Source organism: Schistocerca piceifrons, chromosome 2 (genome assembly GCF_021461385.2).
Source record: "Schistocerca piceifrons isolate TAMUIC-IGC-003096 chromosome 2, iqSchPice1.1, whole genome shotgun sequence".
In the NCBI taxonomy this organism is placed as follows: Eukaryota; Metazoa; Arthropoda; class Insecta; order Orthoptera; family Acrididae; genus Schistocerca; species Schistocerca piceifrons.
Window position 1 is genome coordinate 308,856,386 of NC_060139.1, and position 26,519 is coordinate 308,882,904.

The following is a 26,519-nucleotide window of genomic DNA, read 5'->3' on the forward strand; positions in this document are numbered from 1 at the left end:
ATTACAGATCGAGGGAAAGTTTTTCAATCGAATATTGTGACAAAGATAAACCATCAATGCAGCATTACTCATCACACGACGACTGCCTGCCATCCACTAACTAACAGGCTTACCGTACATCTTAATAAGACCTTGGCTGACATGGTAACAATGTTCATCATTGTTGAGCAGAGCAACTGGGATGAGGTGCTAACCTTTTGTGACATTTGCCTACAACACCACCAAACAAGACACCGCAGGATTCACCCCATTTTTCCTGGTGCATGGGTGTGAGGCGACGACGACTTTAGACACTGTGTTTCCGTCACATCTTGATGTCATGGACGACAACTATATCAGCCAGGTGTGAACCAGAGCTGAGGAAGCTCGGCAGTTAGCTCGACTCCGCACGCTGCAGGCTCAAGAAAATGATTGCCAAAGTTATGACGCGAGGCACCGTTCTGTTGTCTACCAGCCTGGTGACCACGTCTGGATCTTCACTCCTGTTCAGAAGGTTGGTCCCTAGCCGGCCGAAGTGGCCGTGCGGTTAAAGGCGCTGCAGTCTGGAACCGCAAGACCGCTACGGTCGCAGGTTCGAATCCTGCCTCGGGCATGGATGTTTGTGATGTTCTTAGGTTAGTTAGGTTTAACTAGTTCTAAGTTCTAGGGGACTAATGACCTCAGCAGTTGAGTCCCATAGTGCTCAGAGCCATTTGAGAAGGTTGGTCTCAGTGGGAAGCCCCGACCATTGTGGCCAAGCGGTTCTAGGCACTGCAGTCTGGAACCGCACGACCGCTACGGTTGCAGGTTCGAATCCTGCCTCGGGCATGGATGTGTGTGCTGTCCTTAGGTTAGTTAGGTTTAAGTAGTTCTAAGTTCTGAGGGACTGATGACCTCAGATGTTAAGTCCCATAGTGCTCAGAGCCATTTGAACCATTTTTCAGTGGGAAGCTACTCAGGGGCTACTTTGGACATTATAAGGTTGTAAGACAATTGTCTGATGTTACTTATGAAGTTGAAGATTTTGACCCCGACACAAGATGACAAAAGGTTAGAGATACGGTCCACATCCTTCAAATGAAGCCCTATAAGGATCCTGCAACCCAGGGTAAATTAAAAGCTCCAGCGACAGGCAACAAGCAGAAAGGTGACGAAGAATGTAGCGGCAAGGGATATTCCAAGAAGATCACAGCCAGGGCGAGCATCAGTCATCGGGAGTCGGAGTATGCAGGACTGATAACTCATTCCCGAACTATAGGACGTAACGCCAAGACGCTGTTCTGTTAAGGAGGGAGCAATGTTGCAGAAGAAGCTGAGTAGCACAGTCGCTGTAGTGTAGTGGCTATGATACTAGACTGATTCATGGAGGGTTGTGAGTTCAAAACTCACCTGAACTGTAAAATTTTAATTTCTATATTTGGGTCGAGTACATTCTAGAAGTATCCTCAAATGGCAAGAGTCGTCGTACTGGAATGTTCTGTAGCTACATATATACTGTATGTGTTCTGGCCGGAGGTAGTTCGCTCCGTGCTCTTGTATGTGCAAGTGCTGAATAAACCTTCATTAAGAGAAGTTATTGTTCGTCATTCATCTGCTTACACCTTCTACATGACAATATCATGAGTTGTGAAGCTGTTTTTGGTTTGCAAATTCTAGCCCAGTTTAAATAGCTGCAACTCAAACCAGGAATGTATAGCACTGAAAGATGTCATATGCCTGCTGTTCTCTCATTGGCTGTGTAACACAAACAGCTGACGCACCTCTTGTTCCCATCATACCTCACAGCAAGTGTTGACAGCATTACAGGATGAATTGCATAAGTAGGCTATTGACCCTATTCTAGACTTTTACTGAATCTGGCAGTCCTTAAGGCTTTATTAGTAAATGCAGCCAATGCCACTCTGGGCAGGCAGCATTTAATGTGTGACAGTGTTGTTCAGTAACATAAACAGTGTAACAGTAAGGAACAGGTTCATTGTGCCTTTTTCATGTATGTTTTTTTTCTCTCAAGATTTTATTTCTGTTATGGTATAATCATCACAGAAAATTTCAACAGACACTTAATATGTTGGAAAAATATCCAGGAACAGCTTAGTTTCAAATTTTTCATTTATAGTTATTTCTGTAAATTTTAGTAACTTATGTTCAATACCACTGCTTGATCTGGAGGCTTTAGTCTCAATCTGAAAAGTATGGATGGAATTTCTGATCTTCATGTTCACAGAGAAACTTGTGTGGTCACAATTTATGGCTAGTTTGAATGGCATATGCATCAGATTTCTCACCATTCTTAAGTGTATGAAAAAACAAGCCATCAAAATCATCTGAAACATGAAACAATCTTTACCATCCTCTGCTTCATGCATGAAATATTCTGAACCTACTTTGCCTATGGAACAATAATTTTTGTAAGAGAAAAGCTTTGAACCTTGTACACTTCTCAATAAATAGTTCTGTGCACAATCACAGCACCAGAAGATGCTCTAACATTGATGTCTCCCAGATCAAAATGTCTGCTTATTAAAGAAGTGGACTACTGTTGCACGTCTTACTACACTACATCAAACTGGAAAAGAATGAAAGACTATTCAAAATTGAGTTAGTTATTTAAATGAAGTGAAAACTTGTGATGCAAAGTTGGATACTTTACATTCAGTTATGTTAATCTCTTACCCTGGGGATTAAAGGTCAAGCAGTAAATGCTGTAATGAAAAGTTCATGCAAACTTGCAGTGCTGCTTTCAGCACTGTAAAAATAGCGAAAAAGCAATATGTAGCCCAGCCAGAGGTTTTTTCCCCCCCTCTAGATACAGACCCACAAGAAACAAGAGTTCTAATCCTGGTCCACCCTTCCATATATAGATTTTCTGTGGTTTCATCCAGTTGCTTTAGTAAAATGTAATAATGGTTTCTTCATTACTGGCACAGTTAATCCTCCCTTCCATTGGTATCTAGTAGCACTCTTCTGTAATGTTCTTTCTATTTTTGAAATATTGAACAGTTACATTCCTTCCTTCATGCCAAGATGCAGAGTGTGAAAACACACACTAAGACAAAGAAACAGTGCACCACAAAGGAATTATCTGAATGGGATGGAAACCTGTAGTGTGATGCACATGTAGAGACAAACAAATTATAACTGTTTCAGAAAGATTGGATGATTTAGTCATGAAAAAGAGCTTCTAAAATGGAGCAAGTCACTAACACTTTGATACACCTGTGGGCCTTATACAAGCATTTTATCGGGTTGGCATTGAGTGATAGAATTGGTATATGTCCTTCTGAGGGATATCATGCTAAATTCTGACTAATTTGCATGTTAGATCATCAAAATCCTAAGCTGTTTGGAGGACCCTGCGCATAATGCTCCAAACGTTAGAGAAAGATCTGGCAAAGTTTCTGGCCAAGGTAGCGTTAAGGAAGCACAAAGACAAAAAGTGAAAATCTCACTGGAGGACATCAAAACATAGTGTGGAGTATCGTCGACATACCACTTTGTTGTAAGGGTGCCACAGATAACAGCCAAGGGATCCTGCTATGAAAATCACTCCTGGTTCTCGGTTTGTATGGTGGGTGACAGTCAGGATGGTATCCCACTGCTGTCTGGGACGTCTCCAGACATGTGTTCGGCCTGGAATCAATATCTACATCGATATCTGCATATGTACTCTGCAAGCCATGTGCGGTGTGTGGCAGAGGGAACCCTACACCACAACTAATCATTTCCTTTCCTGCTCTACTCGCAGATAGAGCAAGGAAAAATGACTGTCTATATGCCTCCATTTTAGCCCTAATTCTCATATCATATCTTCGTGGTCCCTACACAAAATGTATGTTGGCAGCAGCAGGATCTTTCTGCAGCCAGCTTCAAATGCTGGTTCTCTAATCTTTTTCTGTAATGTCCTTCAAAATGAATGTCTTCTTCCCTCCAGGGATTCTCACTTGTCCCGAAGCATATCCACAACACTTGCATGCTGATTAGACCTACCAGTAACAAACCTAGCAGTTTGCCTGTGAATTGCTTCAATGTATTCTTTCAATCTGACCATATGCAGATAATAAACATTCGAGCTGTACTCAATAGTAGGTCACACTAGTGTCCTATATGCTATCTCCTTTACAGATGAGCCACACTTTTTAGAATTCTCTCAATAAACTGAAGTCAACCATTCGCCTTCCCTACCACAGTCCTCACATGCTCTTTCCATTTCATATTGCTTCACAACATTATGCTCAGATATTTAAATGACGTGATTGGCTCAAGCAGTTTGTTTTCCACTCATCCGCATTAACTCACATTTTTCTATATTGAGACCCAGCTGTCATTCATCACATCAACTAGAAATTTTGTCAAGATCTTCTTGTATCAACCTACAGTCACTTATCTTTGACACCTTCCTGTACACCACAGCATCATCAGCGAACAACTGCAGCTTGTTGCCCACCCTGTCTGCCATGTCATTTATGTATATACAAAATAGCAACTTTTCTGGGGCACTCCTGATGTTACCCCTGTCTCTGATGAACACTCGCTGTCGAGGACAACATACTAGGTTCTATTGCTTAAGAAGTCTTCGAGCGAGTCACATATCTGGGATGCTATTCTGTAATCAGGCACTTCATTAACAGTCTGTAGGGGGGCACTGTGTCAAATGCTTTTTGGAAATCTAGAAATGTGGAATTAGCCTGCTGCCCTTCATCCATAGTTGGCAGTATACCATTGAAAAAAGAGCTAGCTGGGTGTTGCACAGGCGATACTTTCTAGGGCCATGCTGATTCGTGAACATGACCTTTTCATTCTCTAGGAAATCTATTATATTTGAACTTAGAATGTGCTCTATAATTCTGCAACAAACCGGTGTTAAGGATATTGGTCTGCAATTTTGCAGGCCTGTTCTTCTGCCTTTCTTATATACAGGAGTCACCTGCACTTTGCCAATCGCTGGGAACTTTGCACTTGTTGACAGATTTGCGATAAATGCAGACTAGGTAAGAGGCAGTGATGTAGAGTAGTCATTATAAAACCAAATTGGGATTCCATCCTGACCTTGTGGCTTATTTGTTTTCAACTCTTTCAGTCATTTCTCTATACCAGGGACGCTTATTACTATGTCATCCATACAGGACTATGTGTAATTGTCAAGAGATGGTACGTTTATACGATTCTACTGCATGAACAATTTCTTAAACATGGAATTTAAAACTTTGGCCTTCCTTTTGCTATCTTCTACTGCCAAACCAGACTGGTCAACAAGTGACTGAGTGGAAGCCCTAGACCCGCTTAGCGATTTTAGATAGGACTAGAGTTTTTTAGTGTTTTCCTCCAGATCTTCAACCAAGGTAATGTTGGTAGCTGTTGCATGCTTCACGCATAGATCTTTTCACAGAATCTATGAATTTCTGGTAATCTTTGCCTGTCACCATTTGTGCATCCTCTTTTGAACCAAGAGTGCAACAGCCTTTGCTTCCTTTGTATTTACTGAATTTTGTTATTAAACCATAGTGGATCTTTTCCATCCTTAATCTACTTACTAGGCACATACTTGTCCAGAGCATGATTTACAATCTGTTTAAACTTTGCCCATAATTCCTCTATGGCCATCATTCTGGAACTAAATGATTGCAGTTCATTGTCTAAGTGAGTTGCTAACAACTGATTATCTGCTCTTTCTGGCAGAAACACTCTCCTTGCTTTCTTGACTGATTTATTAATTTTTGTAACCATAGTCGCTGTGATGACATCATGATCACTAATCACTGTCTCTATTCTGATGCTATCGATAAGGTTCAGCCTGTTTGTAGCTACAAGGTCCAAAATACTTCTGTTGCGTGTTGGCTGCTGTCATTGACTGGAGTAGGATTGTCTTCAGTGTTAAGTCCTGCTTGACCCCTGATGACCAGCAAAAACGAGTCTGGAGATGGCCTGGACATTGATTGGATACCAGCCTGACTGTCGCTGGCCATATATCCCGACTACCACAAGTGGTTGTCTCGGGTGCCATTTCATTCATAGCAGGACCCCTTTGGTTGTAATCTGTGGTATTTTTACAGCACACCTGTGGTGCATCCACAATATTCTAAACCTTGTTTTATTGTCCTTCATGGCAAGCCAACCTGGTCTTACACTTCAGCAATATAATGCTCAACCACACATGGCAAAAGTTTCTATGGCGTGTGCTTGTGCTTGCCAGACCTTACTTTGGCCAGCATGGTCACTGGACCTATTCCCAATTGAGAATATTTGGACCAGTGTGCTCAATTTATGAAGCTCTTTCTCTTGAATAAATCAACTAGTTTTTCTGAAATTGCGATCCTGTGTTTGACTGCAGATGTGTACGACATCTAGTGATTTTCATCCTATCCAGATAATTCCTTCATGATGGGATTTTTTATTTATTTTTAGTGTATTTTAAACTGTGATTTTAATGACTGTTCATTGTGATTTGAGAGTTTATTAAACAACAGTTTTGTTAAACTTTCTGAAGTGTAAAACATATCAGCCCAAGATTGTATTAAAACACACACTTTTTAATCATTTGTACAGGGTGTTTCAAAAATGACCGGTATATTTGAAACGGCAATAAAAACTAAACGAGCAGCGATAGAAATACACCATTTGTTGCAATATGCTTGGGACAACAGTACATTTTCAGGCGGACAAACTTTCGAAATTACGGTAGTTACAATTTTCAACAACAGATGGTGCTGCAAGTGATGTGAAAGATATAGACGACAACGCAGTATGTGGGTGCGCCATTCTGTACGTCGTCTTTTTGCTGTAAGCGTGTGCTGTTCACAATGTGCAAGTGTGCTGTAGACAACATGGTTTATTCCTTAGAACAGAGGATTTTTCTGGTGTTGGAATTCCACCGCCTAGAACACAGTGTTGTTGCAACAAGACGAAGTTTTCAACAGAGGTTTAATGTAACCAAAGGACCGAAAAGCGATACAATAAAGGATCTGTTTGAAAAATTTCAACTGACTGGGAACGTGACGGATGAACGTGCTGGAAAGGTAGGGCGACCGCGTACGGCAACCACAGAGGGCTATGCGCAGCTAGTGCAGCAGGTGATCCAACAGCGGCCTCGGGTTTCCGTTCGCCGTGTTGCAGTTGCGGTCCAAATGACGCCAACGTCCACGTATCATCTCATGCGCCAGAGTTTACACCTCTATCCGTACAAAATTCAAACGCGGCAACCCCTCAGCGCCGCTACCATTGCTGCACGAGAGACATTCGCTAACGATATAGTGCACAGGATTGATGACAGCGATATGCATGTGGGCAGCATTTGGTTTACTGACGAAGCTTATTTTTACCTGGACGGCTTCGTCAATAAACAGAACTGGCGCATATGGGGAACCGAAAAGCCCCATGTTGCAGTCCCATCGTCCCTGCATCCTCAAAAAGTACTGGTCTGGGCCGCCATTTCTTCCAAAGGAATCATTGGCCCATTTTTCAGATCCGAAACGATTACTGCATCACGCTATCTGGACATTCTTCACGAATTTGTGGCGGTACAAACTGCCTTAGACAACACTGCGAACACCTCGTGGTTTATGCAAGATGGTGCCCGGCCACATCGCACGGCCGACGTCTTTAATTTCCTGAATGACTATTTCGATGATCGTGTGATTGCTTTGGGCTATTCGAAACATACAGGAGGCGGCATGGATTGGCCTCCCTATTCGCCAGACATGAACCCCTGTGACTTCTTTCTGTGGGGACACTTGAAAGACCAGGTGTACCGCCAGAATCCAGAAACAATTGAACAGCTGAAGCAGTACATCTCATCTGCATGTGAAGCCATTCCGCCAGACACGTTGTCAAAGGTTTCGGGTAATTTCATTCAGAGACTACGCCATATTATTGCTACGCATGGTGGATATGTGGGAAATATCGTACTATAGAGTTTCCCAGACCGCAGCGCCATCTGTTGTTGAAAATTGTAACTACTGTAATTTCGAAAGTTTGTCTGCCTGAAAATGTACTGTTGTCCCAAGCATATTGCAACAAACGGTGTATTTCTATCGCTGCTCGTTTAGTTTTTATTGCCGTTTCAAATATACCGGTCATTTTTGAAACACCCTGTATGAACTCTTAATTTTACTTGCACATACAGCACAATAACACAACTGTTTCTATTTTCTGGAACCTTGTACCAGATAAGTTTAGTGTGTTTAATGCTACACTTTGTGGTTTACGAAACTGTGAAAAGAATATGACTTGCTCATAGCAATAGAGTGCTTTTAATTTGCTGAAACTATCTGTAGTGCATATGAAATGTGAATGCTGAAATATATATTTCCTTAATTGAGCAACTGGTTTGCAGTCCTTGTGGTGTCTTATTTCCAGTAATGGACGCACTAAAACAATGTATTTTCCAACTGAGGTTTCTTATGCCCAGGTGGTCATCTGCCTTGTATTGTTATACCATACTTACGTATTGTTCAATATAGTTTACATACAGTCAGAATTTTGTTGTATTTATGTGTATAAAGTAGCAACATTTTATTTTATTTGATTTTTGTCTAGATTTCTACTTATTTATTTTTGTTGATTGTATACAGGGTGTTACAAAAAGGTAAGGCCAAACTTTCAGGAAACATTCCTCACACACAAATAAAGAAAAGATGTTATGTGGACATGTGTCCGGAAACGCTTAATTTCCATGTTAGAGCTCATTTTAGTTTCGTCAGTATGTACTGTACTTCCTCGATTCACCGCCAGTTGGCCCAATTGAAGGAAGTTAATGTTGACTTCAGTACTTGTGTTGACATGCGACTCGTTGCTCTACAGTACTAGAGCATCAACCACATTAGTACGTAGCATCAACAGGTTAGTGTTCATCACGAACGTGGTTTTACAGTCAGTGCAATGTTTACAAATGCGGAGTTGGCAGATGCCCGTTTGATGTATGGATTAGCACGGGGCAATAGCCGTGGAGCGGTACATTTGTATCGAGACAGATTTCCAGAACGAAGGTGTCCCGACAGGAAGACGTCCGAAGCAATTGATCGGCGTCTTAGGGAGCACGGAACATTCCAGCCTATGACTCGCGACTGGGGAAGACCTAGAACGACAAGGACACCTGCAATGGACGAGGCAATTCTTCATGCAGTTGATGATAACCCTAATGTCAGCGTCAGAGAAGTTGCCGCTGTACAAGGTAACGTTGACCATGTCACTGTATGGAGAGTGCTACGGGAGAACCAGTTGTTTCCATACCATGGACAGCATGTGCAGGCACTATCAGCAGCTGATTGGCCTCCACGGGTACACTTCAGCGAATGGTTCATCCAACAATGTGTCAATCCTCATTTCAGCGCAAATGTTCTCTTTACGGATGAGACTTCATTCCAACGTGATCAAATTGTAAATTTTCACAATCAACATGTGTGGGCTGATGAGAATCCGCACGCAATTGTGCAATCACGTCATCAACACAGATTTTCTGTGAACGTTTGGGCAGGAATTGTTGGTGATGTCTTGATTGGGCCCCATGTTCTTCCACCTACGCTCAATGGAGCATGTTACCATGATTTCATACGGGATACTCTACCTGTGCTGCTAGAACATGTGCCTTTACAAGTACGACACAACATGTGGTTCATGCACGATGGAGCTCCTGCACATTTCAGTCAAAGTGTTCGTACGCTTCTCAACAACAGATTCGGTGACCAATGGATTGGTAGAGGCGGACCAATTCCATGGCCTCCACGCTCTCCTGACCTCAACCCTCTTGACTATCATTTCTGGGGGCATTTGAAAGCTCTTGTCTACGCAACCCCGGTACCAAATGTAGAGACTCTTCATGCTCGTATTGTGGACGGCTGTGATACAATACGCCATTCTCCAGGGCTGCATCAGCGCATCAGGGATTCTATGCGACGGAGGGTGGATGCATGTATCCTCGCTAACGGAGGACATTTTGAACATTTCCTGTAACAAAGTGTTTGAAGTCACGCTGGTACGTTCTGTTGCTGTGTGTTTCCATTCCATGATTAATGTGATTTGAAGAGAAGTAATAAAATGAGCTCTAACATAGAAAGTAAGCGTTTCTGGACACATGTCCACATAACATATTTTCTTTTTTTGTGTGTGAGGAATGTTTCCTGAAAGTTTGGCCGTACCTTTTTGTAACAACCTGTATGTGATCTATTGACCAGTTATTATTACTTAATTGATTTCGTTTTCACTCTTAATAATACTTTAAAATTTTGACTGCCACCATTGCTACCAGTGTACTACTGATCAACATTTTATTCATTTTTGACATTATATTTGAATTTAGACAGTGCTGCAGAGAAATATGCTGTTTAGATTACGAAAATATTTATTTTCAATATCGATCTGATCTGAAAGCCTGTTAATATATATTCCACCCTTTAATCATGTTATGTGTTACAGATCTCCGTCACCTACATTAAAATTACTAAAATGAGATTTGCGTTATTGTTTCAGTTATTGCATCATAATATAGACATTGTTGAACGGAAACCTAATGGTCTACAGGGAGGAGTCTTGAATATCAAGTGTAAGGACTTTAGAATAATTCAACTAGAAATCAATTCCACTGATGATTTTACTAAGGTGGCTTTTTCTATAGAAAAGCTGTCTTCCATTGGTAAGTTTATTTTTATACCTTTTAATATTTCTTTATTAAATCTACCATTTAATCACTATTATTAACTGACTTATGTTTAAGTGATTTATGAAAACTGGATATATAATTTTGACACAGAGGGTTTTTGTCTAAGAAACTTAGATACCATAATGTGATGACATAGGCACTCGAGTTGGTAACATAATTGTTTGATGACAAAGGAAACAAAGTATGTAATTAAAATGATGAAAAAATCATTAATAATAATTTAATGTAAGATAGCCAACTATTTGGCCTGAAATGCATTGTGACCAAATACACAGGGGCAAAACCTAGGGAAGTATAGCAGTGTAGTATGTGATATGATAGAGAAAAACATCTATTAACTTCAGTTCCTAATTGTAATTTAGTCCTGTACAGAATCCAAATTCTCAGATTTCTTTCTGCAACCAAAACAATTAGAAAGAAATGTTTAGTAAACTAGAAAAAAAGCATTATGGAATATGTCAAATAAGAAATCAAAACATTTACTTGTGTGGATAAGAGTGTAGAGGACATGTGGTTGAAGTTTAAAAGAGTAGTTGTCCAAAGCACATGATATATAATGGAAAATCCGGGATGGAATGTAACAATACCGGAGAAGGAAAGTTGCTACTCACCATATAGCGGAGATGCTGAGTCGCGATAGGCACAACAAAACGATTCACACAATTATAGCTTTTGGCCATTAAGGGCTTTGTCAGCAGTAGACACACATACACACTCGCGCACACACACTCACGCAAACACAACTTACAAACACGTCTGCAGTCTCAGAGAGCTGAAACCACACTGTGAGCAGGAGCACCAGTGCATGATGGGTGTGACGACTTGGTGGGGGTAAGGAGGAAGCTGGGGCGTTGAGGGGAAGGGATAGTATGGTGGGAGTGGCGGACAGTGAAGTGAAGTGTTGCAGTTTAGACGGAGGGGGGAGAGAAATAAAATGAAATTAAAAGACTGGGTGTGGTGGTGAAATGACGGCTGTGTAGTGCTGGAATGGGAACAGGGAGGGGTCTGGATGGGTGAGGACAGTAACTAACGAAGGCTGAGGCCAGGAGGGTTACGAAAACGTAGGATGCATTGCAGGGAAAGTTTCCACCTGCACAGTTCAGAAAAGCTGGTGTTGGTGGAAAGGATCCATATGGCACAGGCTGTGAAGCTGTCATTGAGATAAGGGATATCGTGTTTGGCAGCATGTTCAGCAACAGGGTGGTCCACTTGTTTTTTGGCCAGAGTTCGTCGGTGGCCGTTCATGCGGACAGACAGCTTGTTGGTTGTCATGTCTACATAGAATGCAGCACAGGGGCTGCAGCTTAGCTTTCAAATCACATGACTGGTTTCACAGGTAGCCCTGCCTTTGATGGGATAGGTGATGATAGTGACCAGAGTGGAGTTGGTGGTGGTAGGAAGATGTATGGGAAGGTCATGCATCTAGGCCTATTACAGTGGTATGAGCCATGAGGTAAGGGTTTGGGATCAGGGGTTGTGTAAGGATGGACGAGTATATTGTGTAGGTTTGGTGGAGGGCAGAATACCACTGTAGGAGGGGTGGGAAGGATAGTGGGGAGGACATTTTTGATTTCGGGGCATGACGAGAGGTAATTGAAACTCTGGCTGAGAAAGTAATTCAGTTGCTCTAGTCCTGGATGGTACTGAGTTATGAGGGGAATGCTCCTCTGTGGCCTGACTGTGGGACTTTGGGAGGTAGTGGGAGACTGGAAAGATAGGCACAGGAGATTTGTTTTTGTATAAGGATGGGAGGATAATTACAGTCAGTGAAGGCTTCAGTGAGACCCTCGATATATTTTGAGAGAGACTGCTTGTCACTGCAGATGCGACGACCATGGGTGGCTAGGCTGTACAGAAGGGACTTCTTGGTATGGAATGGGTGGTAGCTGTCAAAGTGGAGGTATTGCTGGTGGTTAGTAGGTTTGATATGGATGGAGGTACTGATGTAGCCATCTCTGAGGTGAAGGTTAACATCTAAGAAGGTGGCTTGTTGGGTTGAGTAGGACCAGGTGAAGCAAATGGGGGAGAAGTTGTTGAGGTTCTGGAGGAATGTGAATAAGGTGTCATCACCTTCAATCCAGATAGCAAAGATGTCATCAATGAATCTAAACCAGGCGAGAGGTTTAGGATTCTGGGTTTTTAGGAAGGATTCCTCTAGACGGCCCATGAATAGGTTAGCATAGGATGGTGCCATGTGGGTCCCCATAACCATACTGCGGATTTGTTTGTAGGTAATGCCTTCGAAGGAGAAGTAATTGTGGGTGAGGATATACTTGGTCATGGAGGCTAGGAAGGAGGTTGTTGGTTGGGAAACCATAGGACATCTGGAAAGGTAGTGTTCAATAGCAGTAAGGCCATGGACTCTGGGAAGAGGTTCTGGGATGGGCCTAAGAATTTGAGTAGTGGCTGGAGATCCTGCTGGATTACTGGAATGTAAACACTTTTTCGCCACCAACCCGACCAATCAGACTCAACCAAAGACCAATATTGAACCTTGCCTAACTCAGTTCACTCCTCCATCCAACCATGATCCACCCCCACTGCCTCCAAACCACACCCTGTTAACATTCCAGAATGTCTTAACCTTGAACCTTGCCTCAACATCATTCCCCAAATCCCTCAACATGCAAACTAACCTTACATCTGCAGAAAGAACTGCAGTCCACCATCTAAAAACTGGTCCCGACCTTATAATCCTATGTGCTGACAAAGGATCCATCACCGTTCTTTTGAACCGCAAGGATTACATGGCAGAAGGAATCCGTCAGCTACAAACAATGCCACAGTGATCCCATTCCAGTAATCCGGCTGGATCTCCAGTCACTACTCAAATCCTTAGGCCCATCCCAGAACTGCTCCCCAGAGTCCATCTCTCTACTTACCTCTACCACTCCCTGCACTTCCACCTTCCACATGCTTCCTTAAGTCCATAAACCCAACCACCCAGGATGCCCCATTGTGGCCGGTTAGTGTGCCCCCACTGAGAGAATCTCTGCTCTCGTGGACCAACACCTTCAACTTATTATCCGGAACCTATCCTCCTATATAAAAGATACCAACCATTTTCGACCGACTCTCCACAGTTCCTGTCCCTTTACCACATGTTGCCCTGCTCGTCACTATTAACACCACCTCCCTGTACACTAATATTCCTAATGACCATGGCCTTACTGCTATCAAACACTGACTTTCCAGACGCCCTATGGATTCCAAACCAACAACCTCCTTCCTAGTCTCCATGACCAAGTGTATGCTCACCCACAATTACTTCTCGTTTGAAGGCATTACATACAAACAAATCCACGGTACCACTATGGGCACCTGCATGGCACCACCCTACGCTACCCTATTCATGGGCCGTCTAGAGGAATCCTTCCTAAAAACCCAGAATCCTAAACCCCTCACTTGGTTCAGATTCATTGATGAGATCTTTGCTATCTGGATTGAAGGTGAAGACACCTTATTCACATTCCTCCAGAACCTCAACAACTTCTCCCCCATTTGCTTCACCTGGTCCTACTCAACCCAACAAGCCACCTTCCTAGATGTTAACCTTCACCTCAGAGATGGCTACATCAGTACCTCCATCCATATCAAACCTACTAACCACCAGCAATACCTCCACTTTGACAGCTACCACCCATTCCATACCAAGAAGTCCCTTCTGTACAGCCTAGCCACCCATAGTCATCACATCTGCAGTGACGAGTAGTTCCTCTCAAAATATACCGAGGGTCTCACTGAAGCCTTCAGTGACCATAATTATCTTCCCATCCTTGTACAAAAACAAATCTCCTGTGCCTATCTTTCCAGTCTCCCACTACCTCCCAAAGTCCCACAGTCAGGCCACAGAGGAGCATTCCCCTCATAACTCAGTACCATCCAGGACTAGAGCAACTGAATTACTTTCTCAGCCAGAGTTTCAATTACCTCTCGTCATGCCCCGAAATCAAAAATGTCCTCCCCACTATCCTTCCCACCCCTCCTACAGTGGTATTCTGCCCTCCACCGAACCTACACAACATACTCATCACCCCATACACAACCCGTGCTCCCAATCCCTACCTCATGGCTCATACCCCTGTAGTAGACCTAGATGCAATACCTGTCCCATGCGTCCTCCTACCACCACCTACCTACTCCCGTCCGGTCACTAACATCACCTATCCCATCAAAGGCGGGGCTACCTGTGAAACCAGTCATGTGATTTGAAAGCTAAGCTGCAACCCCTGTGCTGCATTCTATGTAGGCATGACAACCAACAAGCTGTCTGTCCGGATGAACGGCCACCGACAAACTGTGGCCAAAAAACAAATGGATCACCCTGTTGCTGAACACGCTGCCAAACATGTTATCTCTCAACTCAATGACAGCTTCACAGCCTGTGCCATATGGATCCTTCCCAAAAACACCAGCTTTTCGGAATTGTGCTGGTGGGAACTTTCCCTGCAATATGTCCTATGTTCTCGTAACCCTTCTGGCCTCAATCTTCGTTAGTAACTGTCCTCACCCATCCAACCCCCTACTTGTTCCCATTCCAGCACTACACAGCTATCATTTCACCACCACACATACTCTTTTAATTTATTTTTATTTCTCTGTTTCTCTCCTTTCCACTACTTATCTCCCTCCTCCCTCCTCACCTTCTCTCTTGCCCTCCGTCTAAACTGCAGCACTTCACTGTCTGCCACCTCCACCATACTATCCCTCTCCTTCCCCACCCAAGCCTCCTACTTCGCCCCACCCAGTCGCCGCTCCCATCATGCACTGGTGCTGCTGCTCACAGTGTAGTTTCAGTTGTCTGAGACCTCAGATGTGTGTGCAAGTTGTGTTTGCATGAATGTGTGTGTGCATGGGTGTATGTGTGTCTATTGCTGACAAAGGCCTTAATGGCCAAAACCTATAATTGTGTGAATTGTTTTGTTGTGCCTATCGTGACTCAGCATCTCCGCTATACTGTAAAGGAAAGTATTATATGATGTACATAAGGCAAGCAATGCTTCTCTAGAGGAAGTGATGTTTATCAACAAGTTACCACAGCAAGAGGTTTCACATTGTGAGCAATGAGTTGAAACCATTATAGAAGTCTCTATTTTTCAGTTGGAACTGTTTGTTTAGGAGGAGGCCATCTTTCCTTATCATGTGTTTAAAAGTCTCTAATTCCTCCAATACATGCAATCTCTACCCTTTCTTTTCTGTAGGAAAATCTCATGTCTTCTGCTCTTATTGGTTTATGACCTGGCATTAACAAGTGTTCTGCAAACATAGAATTATGGATATTGGTGACTCTTTTAACTCAACAGGTGTTCTTTGTATCCAATGGTTAAAGCCTTCCGCATTTGCGCAATATAAAGCAGAATCATGCATCACATATAATTCTGTATACACCTGAACTGCATAAGGAATCATTTGCATTTTTTAATATTATTGCAGGATTTATGGCTGAATGAAAAAAAGGCCATCTTGTGGGACTGGGGGAGGGGGGCATTGAGTCAAATACTATAATTTGATTCGCACTAGTTTGTTTGTAGAAAATATCAAAACCTGTTCTGTCACCCAAAAAAAAAAAAGGTAACACCTTGTTTTTCTGAAGAAAAAGATACCCACAGTGGTATCAAAATCTGAGTCAGATCTAAAAATAAATAAAAATAGGCAACTGATTGGCTGTGTATCTTATTAATTGCAGACTAACAACCACGTTCAAGATAGCGGGTCATACATTTTTTGACTCATGGGGGAGCATCGCAATAATAATGGTAAACCTGAACTCACAGACACTTGAAGACGAACGCTAACTCTTTCATGAAAAACTACTTACAAACAACCTGGCAGTCTAGCAGTAAAATGCATACCTGAAAACCGAGAGGTCTTGGGGTCAAATCTTAGTCAGATCACAGATTTTTCAGTCTTAGTTTTGACCTACTCTTCACCTCTCAATGATGTGAGAAGTTGCCAAAAACAACACATGGTTCATAGTGCACATTAATCTGTAGGTCCCCTTTCTCCAATTAGACAACAGTGATAGGTTAGGGACACACAATTTGCCAAGAACACTGAAGTCACTCCAAGGGATACTTCAGGCAGAAGCCTTCCATGGAAAAGCATTAACAGTTATATATAAAAAAGAACGTTAGTTTGATGCCACAAAGGTTGTCGTTCGAGTTCCTTTATGTTGAAAAGGTTTGTTGTATCTAATAAGGAACCCCTTCAGTGGGAGGTCACTAATTCAATCTTTAGCAAGGCTCATTTGAAAGTGCTATGTTAATAGTAATGGCAGGAGGAATATAAGACGCCAATGAATCGCCATGTGCATCAGGAGGGCGACTGAAAATGAGCGTCCGGGAGGTGCAGAGATCAGCCTTCTATGGGACATAGATATTACATCCCACAGACACTTTCGACATTCAAGAAATGTTCAGAACAAGCCATTAACTTGCACCACAAACAACAAATGAAAAATGGCATACCACAGTAATCACAAAGGTTCACGCCATCAAGATCGAAGGCGAACTCCTTGGGAGTTACAAACTGTGCACGACATTCAGATAGATATCCAGTTTTAAAGAATGCATATAGAATCATATTGCTGTTATGGAGTGATGAGAGCTGATGGAATATGATTCCATGCAACCAAATGCAAAACAGGCTGTCGTGGAGCTTATTGTGAAACTGGCTATCCTTTAAAGCATAGCTGTAGATGATGTGATAATATGGTTTATAGGCACAGAAATAAAATAAAATAAAATAAAAATCCAGAGGTGAAATTTGTCCAGTGGTTCCAGGTGGTGTGAATTACAATGTCGCACACATTTAAGGAGGGATACTTTGCTCTAAAGGAGTATGATTTTTATACACAGATCAGGAGTTGAGCAAAAGAAAGCTATTTTTACCAGCTGTTGTCCAAAAATCAATGCTCATACCTTAGTTGTAGTTCTCGTACGCCCATTTTCCCACTCTTACTCGCTGTGACGTAAATATTCCATTCTACTCATGTAAGATCACACAGATGAGAAAGAATCATAGGGGCAGAGCACATCCAACTTCTTGCATCTAACTTTCCAGCCAATTCACCATCCAAATTAACAGTTGGCAAACTGTATACAAATGCGTTGAGGAGTTGATGTTAGTTGATCTTGATACAACACTCTTGGTACCTCTAATATCCAGGGTTCCATTCATATGCCTTTCCTCTTCAAATTCTGATTGGTTGGAGTTGGAAATAAATTCCTTACTGAACAATGGGATAAGTTTGTTTTGCTCATCTACAAATTTTTGAGCCAATATCTACAGTTTGCTGTGCATCATCAAGTTGATACCTTGTTTGAAATTTCATTATCTTATGTCTTCCAGTTCTGTAGTATTGTTTGAAGTTGTGCAACTATCTACTGCGTGCCTTGAAATCACTGCTATCTATATCGAACGCTGTTTTATGCACATAATGTGGTAGCTTACTTCATGCACTTCCTGTAAATTTAAATGCACGAACACCATTTTTTTGTAACAAGTGTGCCTTGTGCTCTCTTGAAAATCCATAGTTTTTCTTACGCACGACATGGTCATATTGCTGCAGACTCATTCAAAATTGTTTTGCTATGCTTCAGATGATGTTCCATGTACATAATTATGTTTAGTACCCTCTTCATGGACAACAGTTGTCCTTTGCTACATTTCACTGGCAACAGGATTTGTGGCTCCTTGTCTGACAAGGATGATGAACTACATGGGTTGACATATGTTTCAATATCACTTTCACTTGTTAAGCACATATCTTCCTCATTGTATTCTTCATGTAAGTTGTCAACACAGGCGACTGTATTTGACGCCACACATTCCACTGGCTCACCTTACAGGAACACTAATGTTTTATCTGCCACTTCTTTCTTACTTTGCGAAGTTCCTTGGGTTCCTTTCAGACAATATGGGGGCACCAAATGCCATAAACATCATTGGCCTCTTGTGACCTCACACTCAAGGGATTTCTTGTAAATACAGCAATAAATCAGATTGTTACTCTCAAGTCTATAACTATGTATTAAGTAGGCATGATTAAGTTACATTCTGAAGAATAAGGTGGACGATAGTTCTGCACAGCCAGAAGTCGCCCTATTTTAGGCTGCGAAACCCTCACAACTGAACATTAACTCTGGTGCTATGAACAGCTCTGCATAATACTAGAATTTATTTGGGTTTTTTTGAAAGTTCTTGCTACAGTATTCTGCTACAGTGGTCGCTAAAGACTTCACACATTGCTCTGTTGACATTCAAACAGATTTCACTCAGTAGCTCTCTGTCTGTAGCCCTATACCTTGTTTGACAACTATTATGCAGCAGTTTATGCTTCTTTAGGAGTTTCTTTATAGTGATTTTATACCGTAGAGGGTCCCTTACATCTGAAATTGTTCTGCTTAGTACATATGTCTCCTGTTCATGGTCAGATATTCTTTTAAGCTGGAGCCATAATTCGTACATGCTCCTGTCCTGTGCTAAAAGTGTTAAGTTTGTCAGGGATGGTAATAATTGTTGCTACAACTGCCTCAGAGTCGCAAATCCAGTTTCAGTGTGAACATCCACAAATAGGCCAAGTCTTTTTGTTGCCATTAGATCTAATATATTTCCATCACGAGTGGAGTTCTGAATTATCTGTTCTGGGTATTTCTCAGGGAAGGCATTTAGTAATGTTTCACAGGAAGTCCTGTCACATCCACCGCTAGCAAACTTGTAACTAGCCCAGTTGATTGTTAGTTGATTAAAGGCTCCTCCAATGATGTTGGTATGATTGAGGAACTTACTTACAAGTGAACTGGGTTTTCTGTATAATTTCTGGTTGGTGTAGTTCAGTTCTAAACATTGAGGGTTTTAACCACACCATATGCATACCTTTACCAATCAATTATGCACAGCAAAAATAACTTTGATAATTATTGCACAATCACCTGTGTTTATGACTATAGAATAAGAGCAGTTAGTTACTAGTTCACTCTGTAGGAGCAGTTTATCATAGCTGCATCTCCATATTTTGACTCATTCCATACTCAGAGAGTAAATGAATTAAAGCAAATCATTTATTTTTAAGCATTTACACAAAAAGTTAGAATAGGTAGTTTCAGAATTTAACAAAAATTATTATTATTTTTATCAGTGGTGGTGGTGGTGGTAGTAGTAGTAGTAGTAGTAGTAGTAGTAGTAGTAGTATAGCTTGTGCAGGATACGGTGGTAGATGTGCAGTGATGTGTTTTTGTCCAAAGTGGTGGGCAAATTCATTCGTTTATTCAGAAGGGGGGGCCAATAAGTGTTTTCTAGTTTTTGGCCGGTCAGCAATGACAGAATTGAGGCATGCACCCTGCAGGCTTTCTCAAACAAATTTATAGAAATTTTTTTACTCATTTTTGTTTTCCTTATAGCTTTATATGCCAGGTTCATGATGATGTGCCCATCATTTCGTTAATGGTCATAGTTATTGTGGTATTTACATGAAAGTAAGACATTGTGCAAAACTCGGGAAAGTGTGTGATGAAAAATAGAGATCGCTATGATTTGATGATTTGTGCACACTACATAATAAGTTGTTGCATATGAAATTTAGCTTATATATTGATTTTGTTGTTAGATTTGGGTAGAGGTATCTATCAGTCACCAATCGTGAGAAAACTGATCTGATGTGGCACACTCATTTGCGACCGTGCCAAGCCTGCAATGAAGCCAGAGTGAAATATCTACAACAGTCCTCATATTTCATAAACGGTTTCAGATACTGGAATGAGATTTTGGTAAATGACAACATCCAAAGAGGAGAGTATTTTACCACATCATTATTATGTAAAACTTCATTATATACAATATTATTCCACTAACTACAGACTTTTTCATTTAAAGAATGTAATTTTTAAGTGACACTGATAGCTGGCGAAATGAGAAATGCTATAGGTTGTGGAACAACATATGTGAAGACATGACACATTTTTTGCACCAAAGCTACTGTGTTTACTTTTCCTCAGTTTCTCATTTAATAAACTTTGTAAACCACTGTTTAAGAATTCTCTATAAGTTGCATCTGCACTATGTGCTAGTGAGGTGAGATAGTGTAAACTTCACTATGTTTTGGCAAAAGAAGCAAATTTTGACATGGCAACAGAGAAATGTGTAGGTTTTACTCAAAATTTGCCACTCATGACGCTTCTCTGAAAGTTACAAATGGTTAATAAGCCAGGCAAAAATAAATCTCTGCATTTTCAGTGAAATTCTTTTTAGATACTAATGAAAGCAGAGGTGACAGTAAATCTTTTTGAACAGTCACCATGCAAGTTACAAATGGTTAACAAGCCAGGCAAAAATAAATCTCCGCATTTTCAGTGGAATCCTTTTTAGATACTAACAAAAGCAGAGGTTACAGTAAATCTTTTGGAACGGTCACCATGCAAGTTTGGGCGTGGAGGAGCCCCACTTAATATTTACAAAAAATGTGAGTGTAGGCTTCAGTTTAGAATGGCACTTTTCCCTCCAGCACCCAGCATGTGCCCTATAGCACTCTAAGCGACAACCCCCCCCCCCCCCCCCCCCCCATGCCGGCGGCCACGCATTTTGTACAAGGGTATTGGATATGTCGTATTATAACTTAAGAAGAGGAAGGGGGGGAGGGGGGAATGTAATCTGGATATAGACTCCTTAGTTAGTTCTTCTGATATGGCCCTCTGTTTCCCTACTTCAACAGTGAGCAACTGTTGCTCTCGAGCACAGCAATTAGTGATCAAGCCCATGGGTACATTCAACAGATAATCCTTCCACAAAAAGATAGTAATGAGCTATAAAAATTGATGTGAACAAACAAAACCAAGACACAGCGCTTCCTGGACAGAGGAGCATGAAAAAGCTCACTCATAAAGAATCAAAGGATCTTAGGTCTAGAAGAAAGAAAAGTTCACTGCCAAATGCAACAAGGCCCAAATAAATAAATAATATATTTTAAGGCCAACAGAAGCAGTAGCTATCAGAGTAGAAATTCATAAGCCCAACAAAACAGAGGAAAGACTTAGAGAAATGGCATCATTTCCTGTTGAGACAAGAAAGTCAGCCAGGTCAAAAATAGCTGAATGTAAAGCACATAAGTAATGCAATGCTAGCAAATGTGATGCCTTCAAACATTATAAATGGCAGACAAAGCATTTGTTAATTTACAGATAATCATAGGAGACAGAATAACAATCTAATGAGCCAAAACATATGTTATAATAGTAAGAAACAAGTAGTGTAGAAGAATGAAACCAAAGTTAAGAAGAAGCAGGAACAAAAACTGCAAAAATAAGACACATACAGAAAGAACAACTAATAAATGTGGAAATGGTAGACAATTAGAGGCGGAAGTAGATAGTAGGTACGCAGTAATGGGAGAGATTAGAAGCTTAATGAGTTATGGGAACCAACCAATCACTCTAGGTTGTGGTCCAGTTCATTGGTGACCTTGAGCTTAATCTTCGAATAATCTAGTTACGTCCAATCATTTCTTCTTTCTTGCCAGACGAAACTATCTTCTGTAGTGGGCTATCAATCTGCCGCTACCTGGCAGAAAGAAGTTGTTTGTTTCTTTGTGTGTTTGTATTTGTTGGCAGTTTAATTTTGAAGTTTTCTATCTTTATAGCTAGGTAGATAAAGAATATGACTGACACTCATTGACAGTTTTTTGTAGATTTTCAAAGATATTTTTGCTTAATGTTTGGAAACTGTATTGTCTACTGTGTATATTTGGAACTTTGTTCGAGGGGTGCTTTCAAATTAATTTTTCTCTTAATTTAATTGCATCTATGTTTCAGAGGAACCAACACTTCATTATCCATTTTTCTACCGTCCGATGTATCCTATACTGGAAGATGGTTGGACAGCATTCCGACCAGAAACTGAATTTTCAAAACTTGTTACAACATTGTCTGAAGAATGGCGCATCAGTTATATAAACAAAGATTTTAATGTAAGTTCATTGAAGATTTGAGAGAGACAGTTGCTTAGTGCACCACAAATCTATTTCTGTCTGTAGATTACAGGACAATTTGTTCTCATAATGATCTTCTTTTATCTGTCAATCTTTCTCCACTTTGATCCCATAAGATTATTAGATTCATGATTTAATGTTCGTTTTTCTTTCATAATGAAATATGTTTTCATTTCCTTTATTGATGAAACTAAAATTGTCTGATATTTTATTTTGTGCTTCTTTTGCAATTAATTTTGTTTCGAAGCCATGCTGTATAAGAAGAAATAAGTCAGAAATATTGGTGGAAACTAGACCAGTGAGACTTTCATACTCCCACTTCCATTACGTTGAGTATAATAAGTGTTACCATCATACCATTGCCCCTCATTTCACTTCAGAGTTGAGGTTAACAACATTACAAAATTATTGCCTTAGTCCTGTAAGTATTGAAAAGCAACCAGAATTTTTCTTGCACAACATACATGACTCTAAGAGAAGGGAAAGGTGGAATAGTGTTAAATTACCTACATTGCCAGTATATACCAGGAAGGGAACGAGGAATGTAAATTTAGCCCTGTATGTAGATGTTACTAGTGACCCGGCCTGGCTATACGCAGCTAGCATAGTGTAGTGTATTTTGTGTGTGGACTGCTACATAGAGTTATGAATAAAATTCAGAGAACAATATTAAGTAATGGAATGTAATCACTTGTATATAACATAGCCGATGTAACCATTGTATGGCAGGAAAATGGTGTGGAGGTGTTATTGTTATGTACTCCATATTGAACTGGCATTTGGAGTGACATCTCATACCAACAGTGAGAGCACATTGTGATGTAAGTAATATGTTTACCACCAATGTAAATACTGTGCATGAATCATGAGTGTATGTGTAAGTGAGTCATTTTAAATATGAATCTGAGGCTGGTTGAGGTGGCACAAATAAGAGAGAAAATAAGAAAAAATACACATGAGCTAAATGTGCAGCTCGTGCTACAGCACACCTCTTGTGACATGTTTTTCTTGGAGCATGAAACAATAAAGCTCTGTATATCTTGGATTCATATATAAACTGTCCATTCGCATGAATGGACACAGGCAGACAGTGTTTGTTGGTAATGAGGATCACCCTGTGGCTAAACATGCCTTGGTGCACGGCCAGCACATCTTGGCACAGTGTTACACCGTCCGGGTCATCTGGATACTTCCCACTAACACCAACCTATCCGAGCTCCGGAGATGGGAACTTGCTCTTCAATATATCCTCTCTTCCCGTTATCCACCAGCCCTCAATCTCCGCTAATTTCAAGTTGCCGCCACTCATACCTCACCTGTCATTCAACAACATCTTTGCCTCTGCTCTTCTGCCTCGACTGACATCTCTGCCCAAACTCTTTGTCTTTAAATACGTCTGCTTGTGTCTGTATATGTGTGGATGGACATATGTGTGTGTGCGCGAGTGTATACCCGTCCTTTTTTCCCCCTAAGGTAAGTCTTTCCACTCCCGGGATTGGAATGACTCCTTATCCTTTCCCTTAAAACCCACATCCTTTCGTCTTTCCCTCTCCTTCCCTCTTTCCTGATGAGGCAACAGTTTGTTGCGAAAGCTTGAATTTTGTGTGTATGTTTGTGTTTGTTTGTGTGTCTGTCGACCTGCCAGCACTTTCATTTGGTAAGTCACATCATCTTTTTTTTAGGTATATTTTTCCTACGTGGAATGTTTCCCTCTATTATAACCATATCATTAATTTGAACCCAACAATTACGTTCATAATTGTCGCTGTTGCATTTCGAAATCTTTCCTGTCATCTTATTTTCTCTTTATTTTCTCTTTCTGTTTTTACCAGTAGTCTCACTTTGTATTCACCTTCCCCTTTTTACCGTAATACAATTTTATCCCGCCTATATACACTCAATAATACGTAACCCACTTCCAAACCATAACCAAAAAAAATTTTATTTTCCGTTTTCAACACTACCGCTGCTATAAAATCCACCGTTTCTAGTTCAATAACAGCTGCTTTCACGTATTAAACAACCATTTCGGCTAGTTCTAATAACTTTCACTTTATTTCCACTTCCATTTTTCGCACATCACTGATCATTTGTAGCCGCTCCCCACAGGTTTTAACATCATTATTTCTTCGTCAGACAATTGTTAGCCCCATTTTCGTAATCTTTCACCACAACACCACTCCTTTTAATACATTTACACGTTTTTTCGAAATTTTCCTGAATTTCTCCGTCCTTTAACGTGTTTTAGCGGCAACACAACCACCTAACCTTCATGCCCATCGCTGTCTACCAACCCAAGTTGACCACAGGATCAACTTAACCAACACTTTTTCGCCTTTTTTCATACCAGATCTCCAGTTACTTTCTAGTTCACCCTTATCTCTCCCCATATATTTTTATCTTTCATTTTCATTTCAACCTCATGTTACACTTTCCACCTTCTAATACCATGTTACCCTCACAACACCCCCACAACGACCCCATTAAGTTTTATTTACATTCCCTCCGCAAACATGCCTTCACCCTAGCCAGATTATGCTCGCATATTTTATTTTCTCAGGCTTGTCTGACATTTGGCATAACCCCCAAAGGCCTCACACTTAAAGTTCCCATCTCTGGCTGCAACCCTTCTTTCCATCAGTCCCTATACCAGTTCCAAACTGAACAATCCATTGCCCTCACCCACCTAATCCTTCACCTACACATCAACTCAGCCAATGAACACACCCGTCAACTCCTATCCTTAATAAAAGTCCTCAATCTTTCCTCTCCCACATCCACACCGGCTATTCAGAGCATCCTCCTACAGGCCAACCGCAAATTAGAACAGCATGCCACCCTTCACCTCAAAAAAACTATCCAATCTCCTGGTTTCCCACCACCGGAAAGGCAACTCACTCACCCTTCACAACCTTTCCAGCAAACCTCAACCACCTCTCACTGCACACAAACCCAGTCTCTCCCATCTACTCAGTCTCCCACTTCCAGCTCCACTCCCTCCAAAACCTCAAAATTCCAATCAACACAATCTGGCACCACAACACCCTAATTCAGTAGTTAACCTTTCGTCCAAACCTCTCTCCCAATCCGAAACCTCTGTCCTATCCAAAGGCCTCACCTTCAGCCCCACTCCCAGATTCAACCAAACAGCCCTCGTCAAAGATTTACTGTCCTACACTCGTACTCTCTGCTGGAAGTATCACTTTGCCACGAAGAAAAATGATCCTAATCCTACCCCTAATGATCCAACTCCCCAAGACACTATCCAAATTGAACCCTGCCTGGAACAGTTCCGTCGTCCGTCACAGCGGGACCCACCTCCTCTTCCTCAAAATCACCCTCTCCAAACCTTCCAGGAATTTCTGACTTCCAGCCTTGCCTCTCAATCCTTCTTAAAAAACCTTAATCCTACTCCCAACATCACCACTGCTGAAGCCCAGGCTATCCGTGATCTGAAGGCTGACCGGTCCATCGTCATTTTTCCGGCGGACAAGGGTTCCACGACCGTGGTACTTGATCGTCGGGAGTATGTGGCTGAGGGACTGCGTCAGCTTTCAGACAACACCACATACAAAGTTTGCCAAGGTAATCCCATTCCTGGTGTCCAGGCGGAGCTTCAAGGAATCCTCAGAACCTTAGGCCCCCTACAAAACCTTTCACCTTACTCCATCAACCTCCTGACCCCACCGACACCCCGAACGCTACCTTCTACCTTCTTCCTAAAATTCACAAACCCAATCATCCCGGCCGCCCCATTGTAGCTGGTTACCAAGCCCCCACAGAACGTATCTCTGCCTACGTAGATTAACACCTTCAACCCATTACATGCAGTCTCCCATCCTTCATCAAAGACACCAACCACTTTCTCGAACGCCTGGAATCCTTACCCAACCCGTTACCCCCAGAAAC

The 26,519-nt window shown here is 41.5% G+C and overlaps 1 protein-coding gene across 1 annotated transcript in view; it reads left to right on the forward strand.

The window, feature by feature from the left end:
• Positions 1-26,519, forward strand: part of LOC124777151 (myotubularin-related protein 9) — a 130,708-nt gene that overhangs the window by 14,746 nt on the left and 89,443 nt on the right. The window contains exons 3-4 of the mRNA XM_047252453.1: positions 10,441-10,603; positions 22,435-22,589. Coding sequence (XP_047108409.1) covers positions 10,441-10,603; positions 22,435-22,589 — 318 coding nt within the window. The remainder of the gene's footprint in view (positions 1-10,440; positions 10,604-22,434; positions 22,590-26,519) is intronic.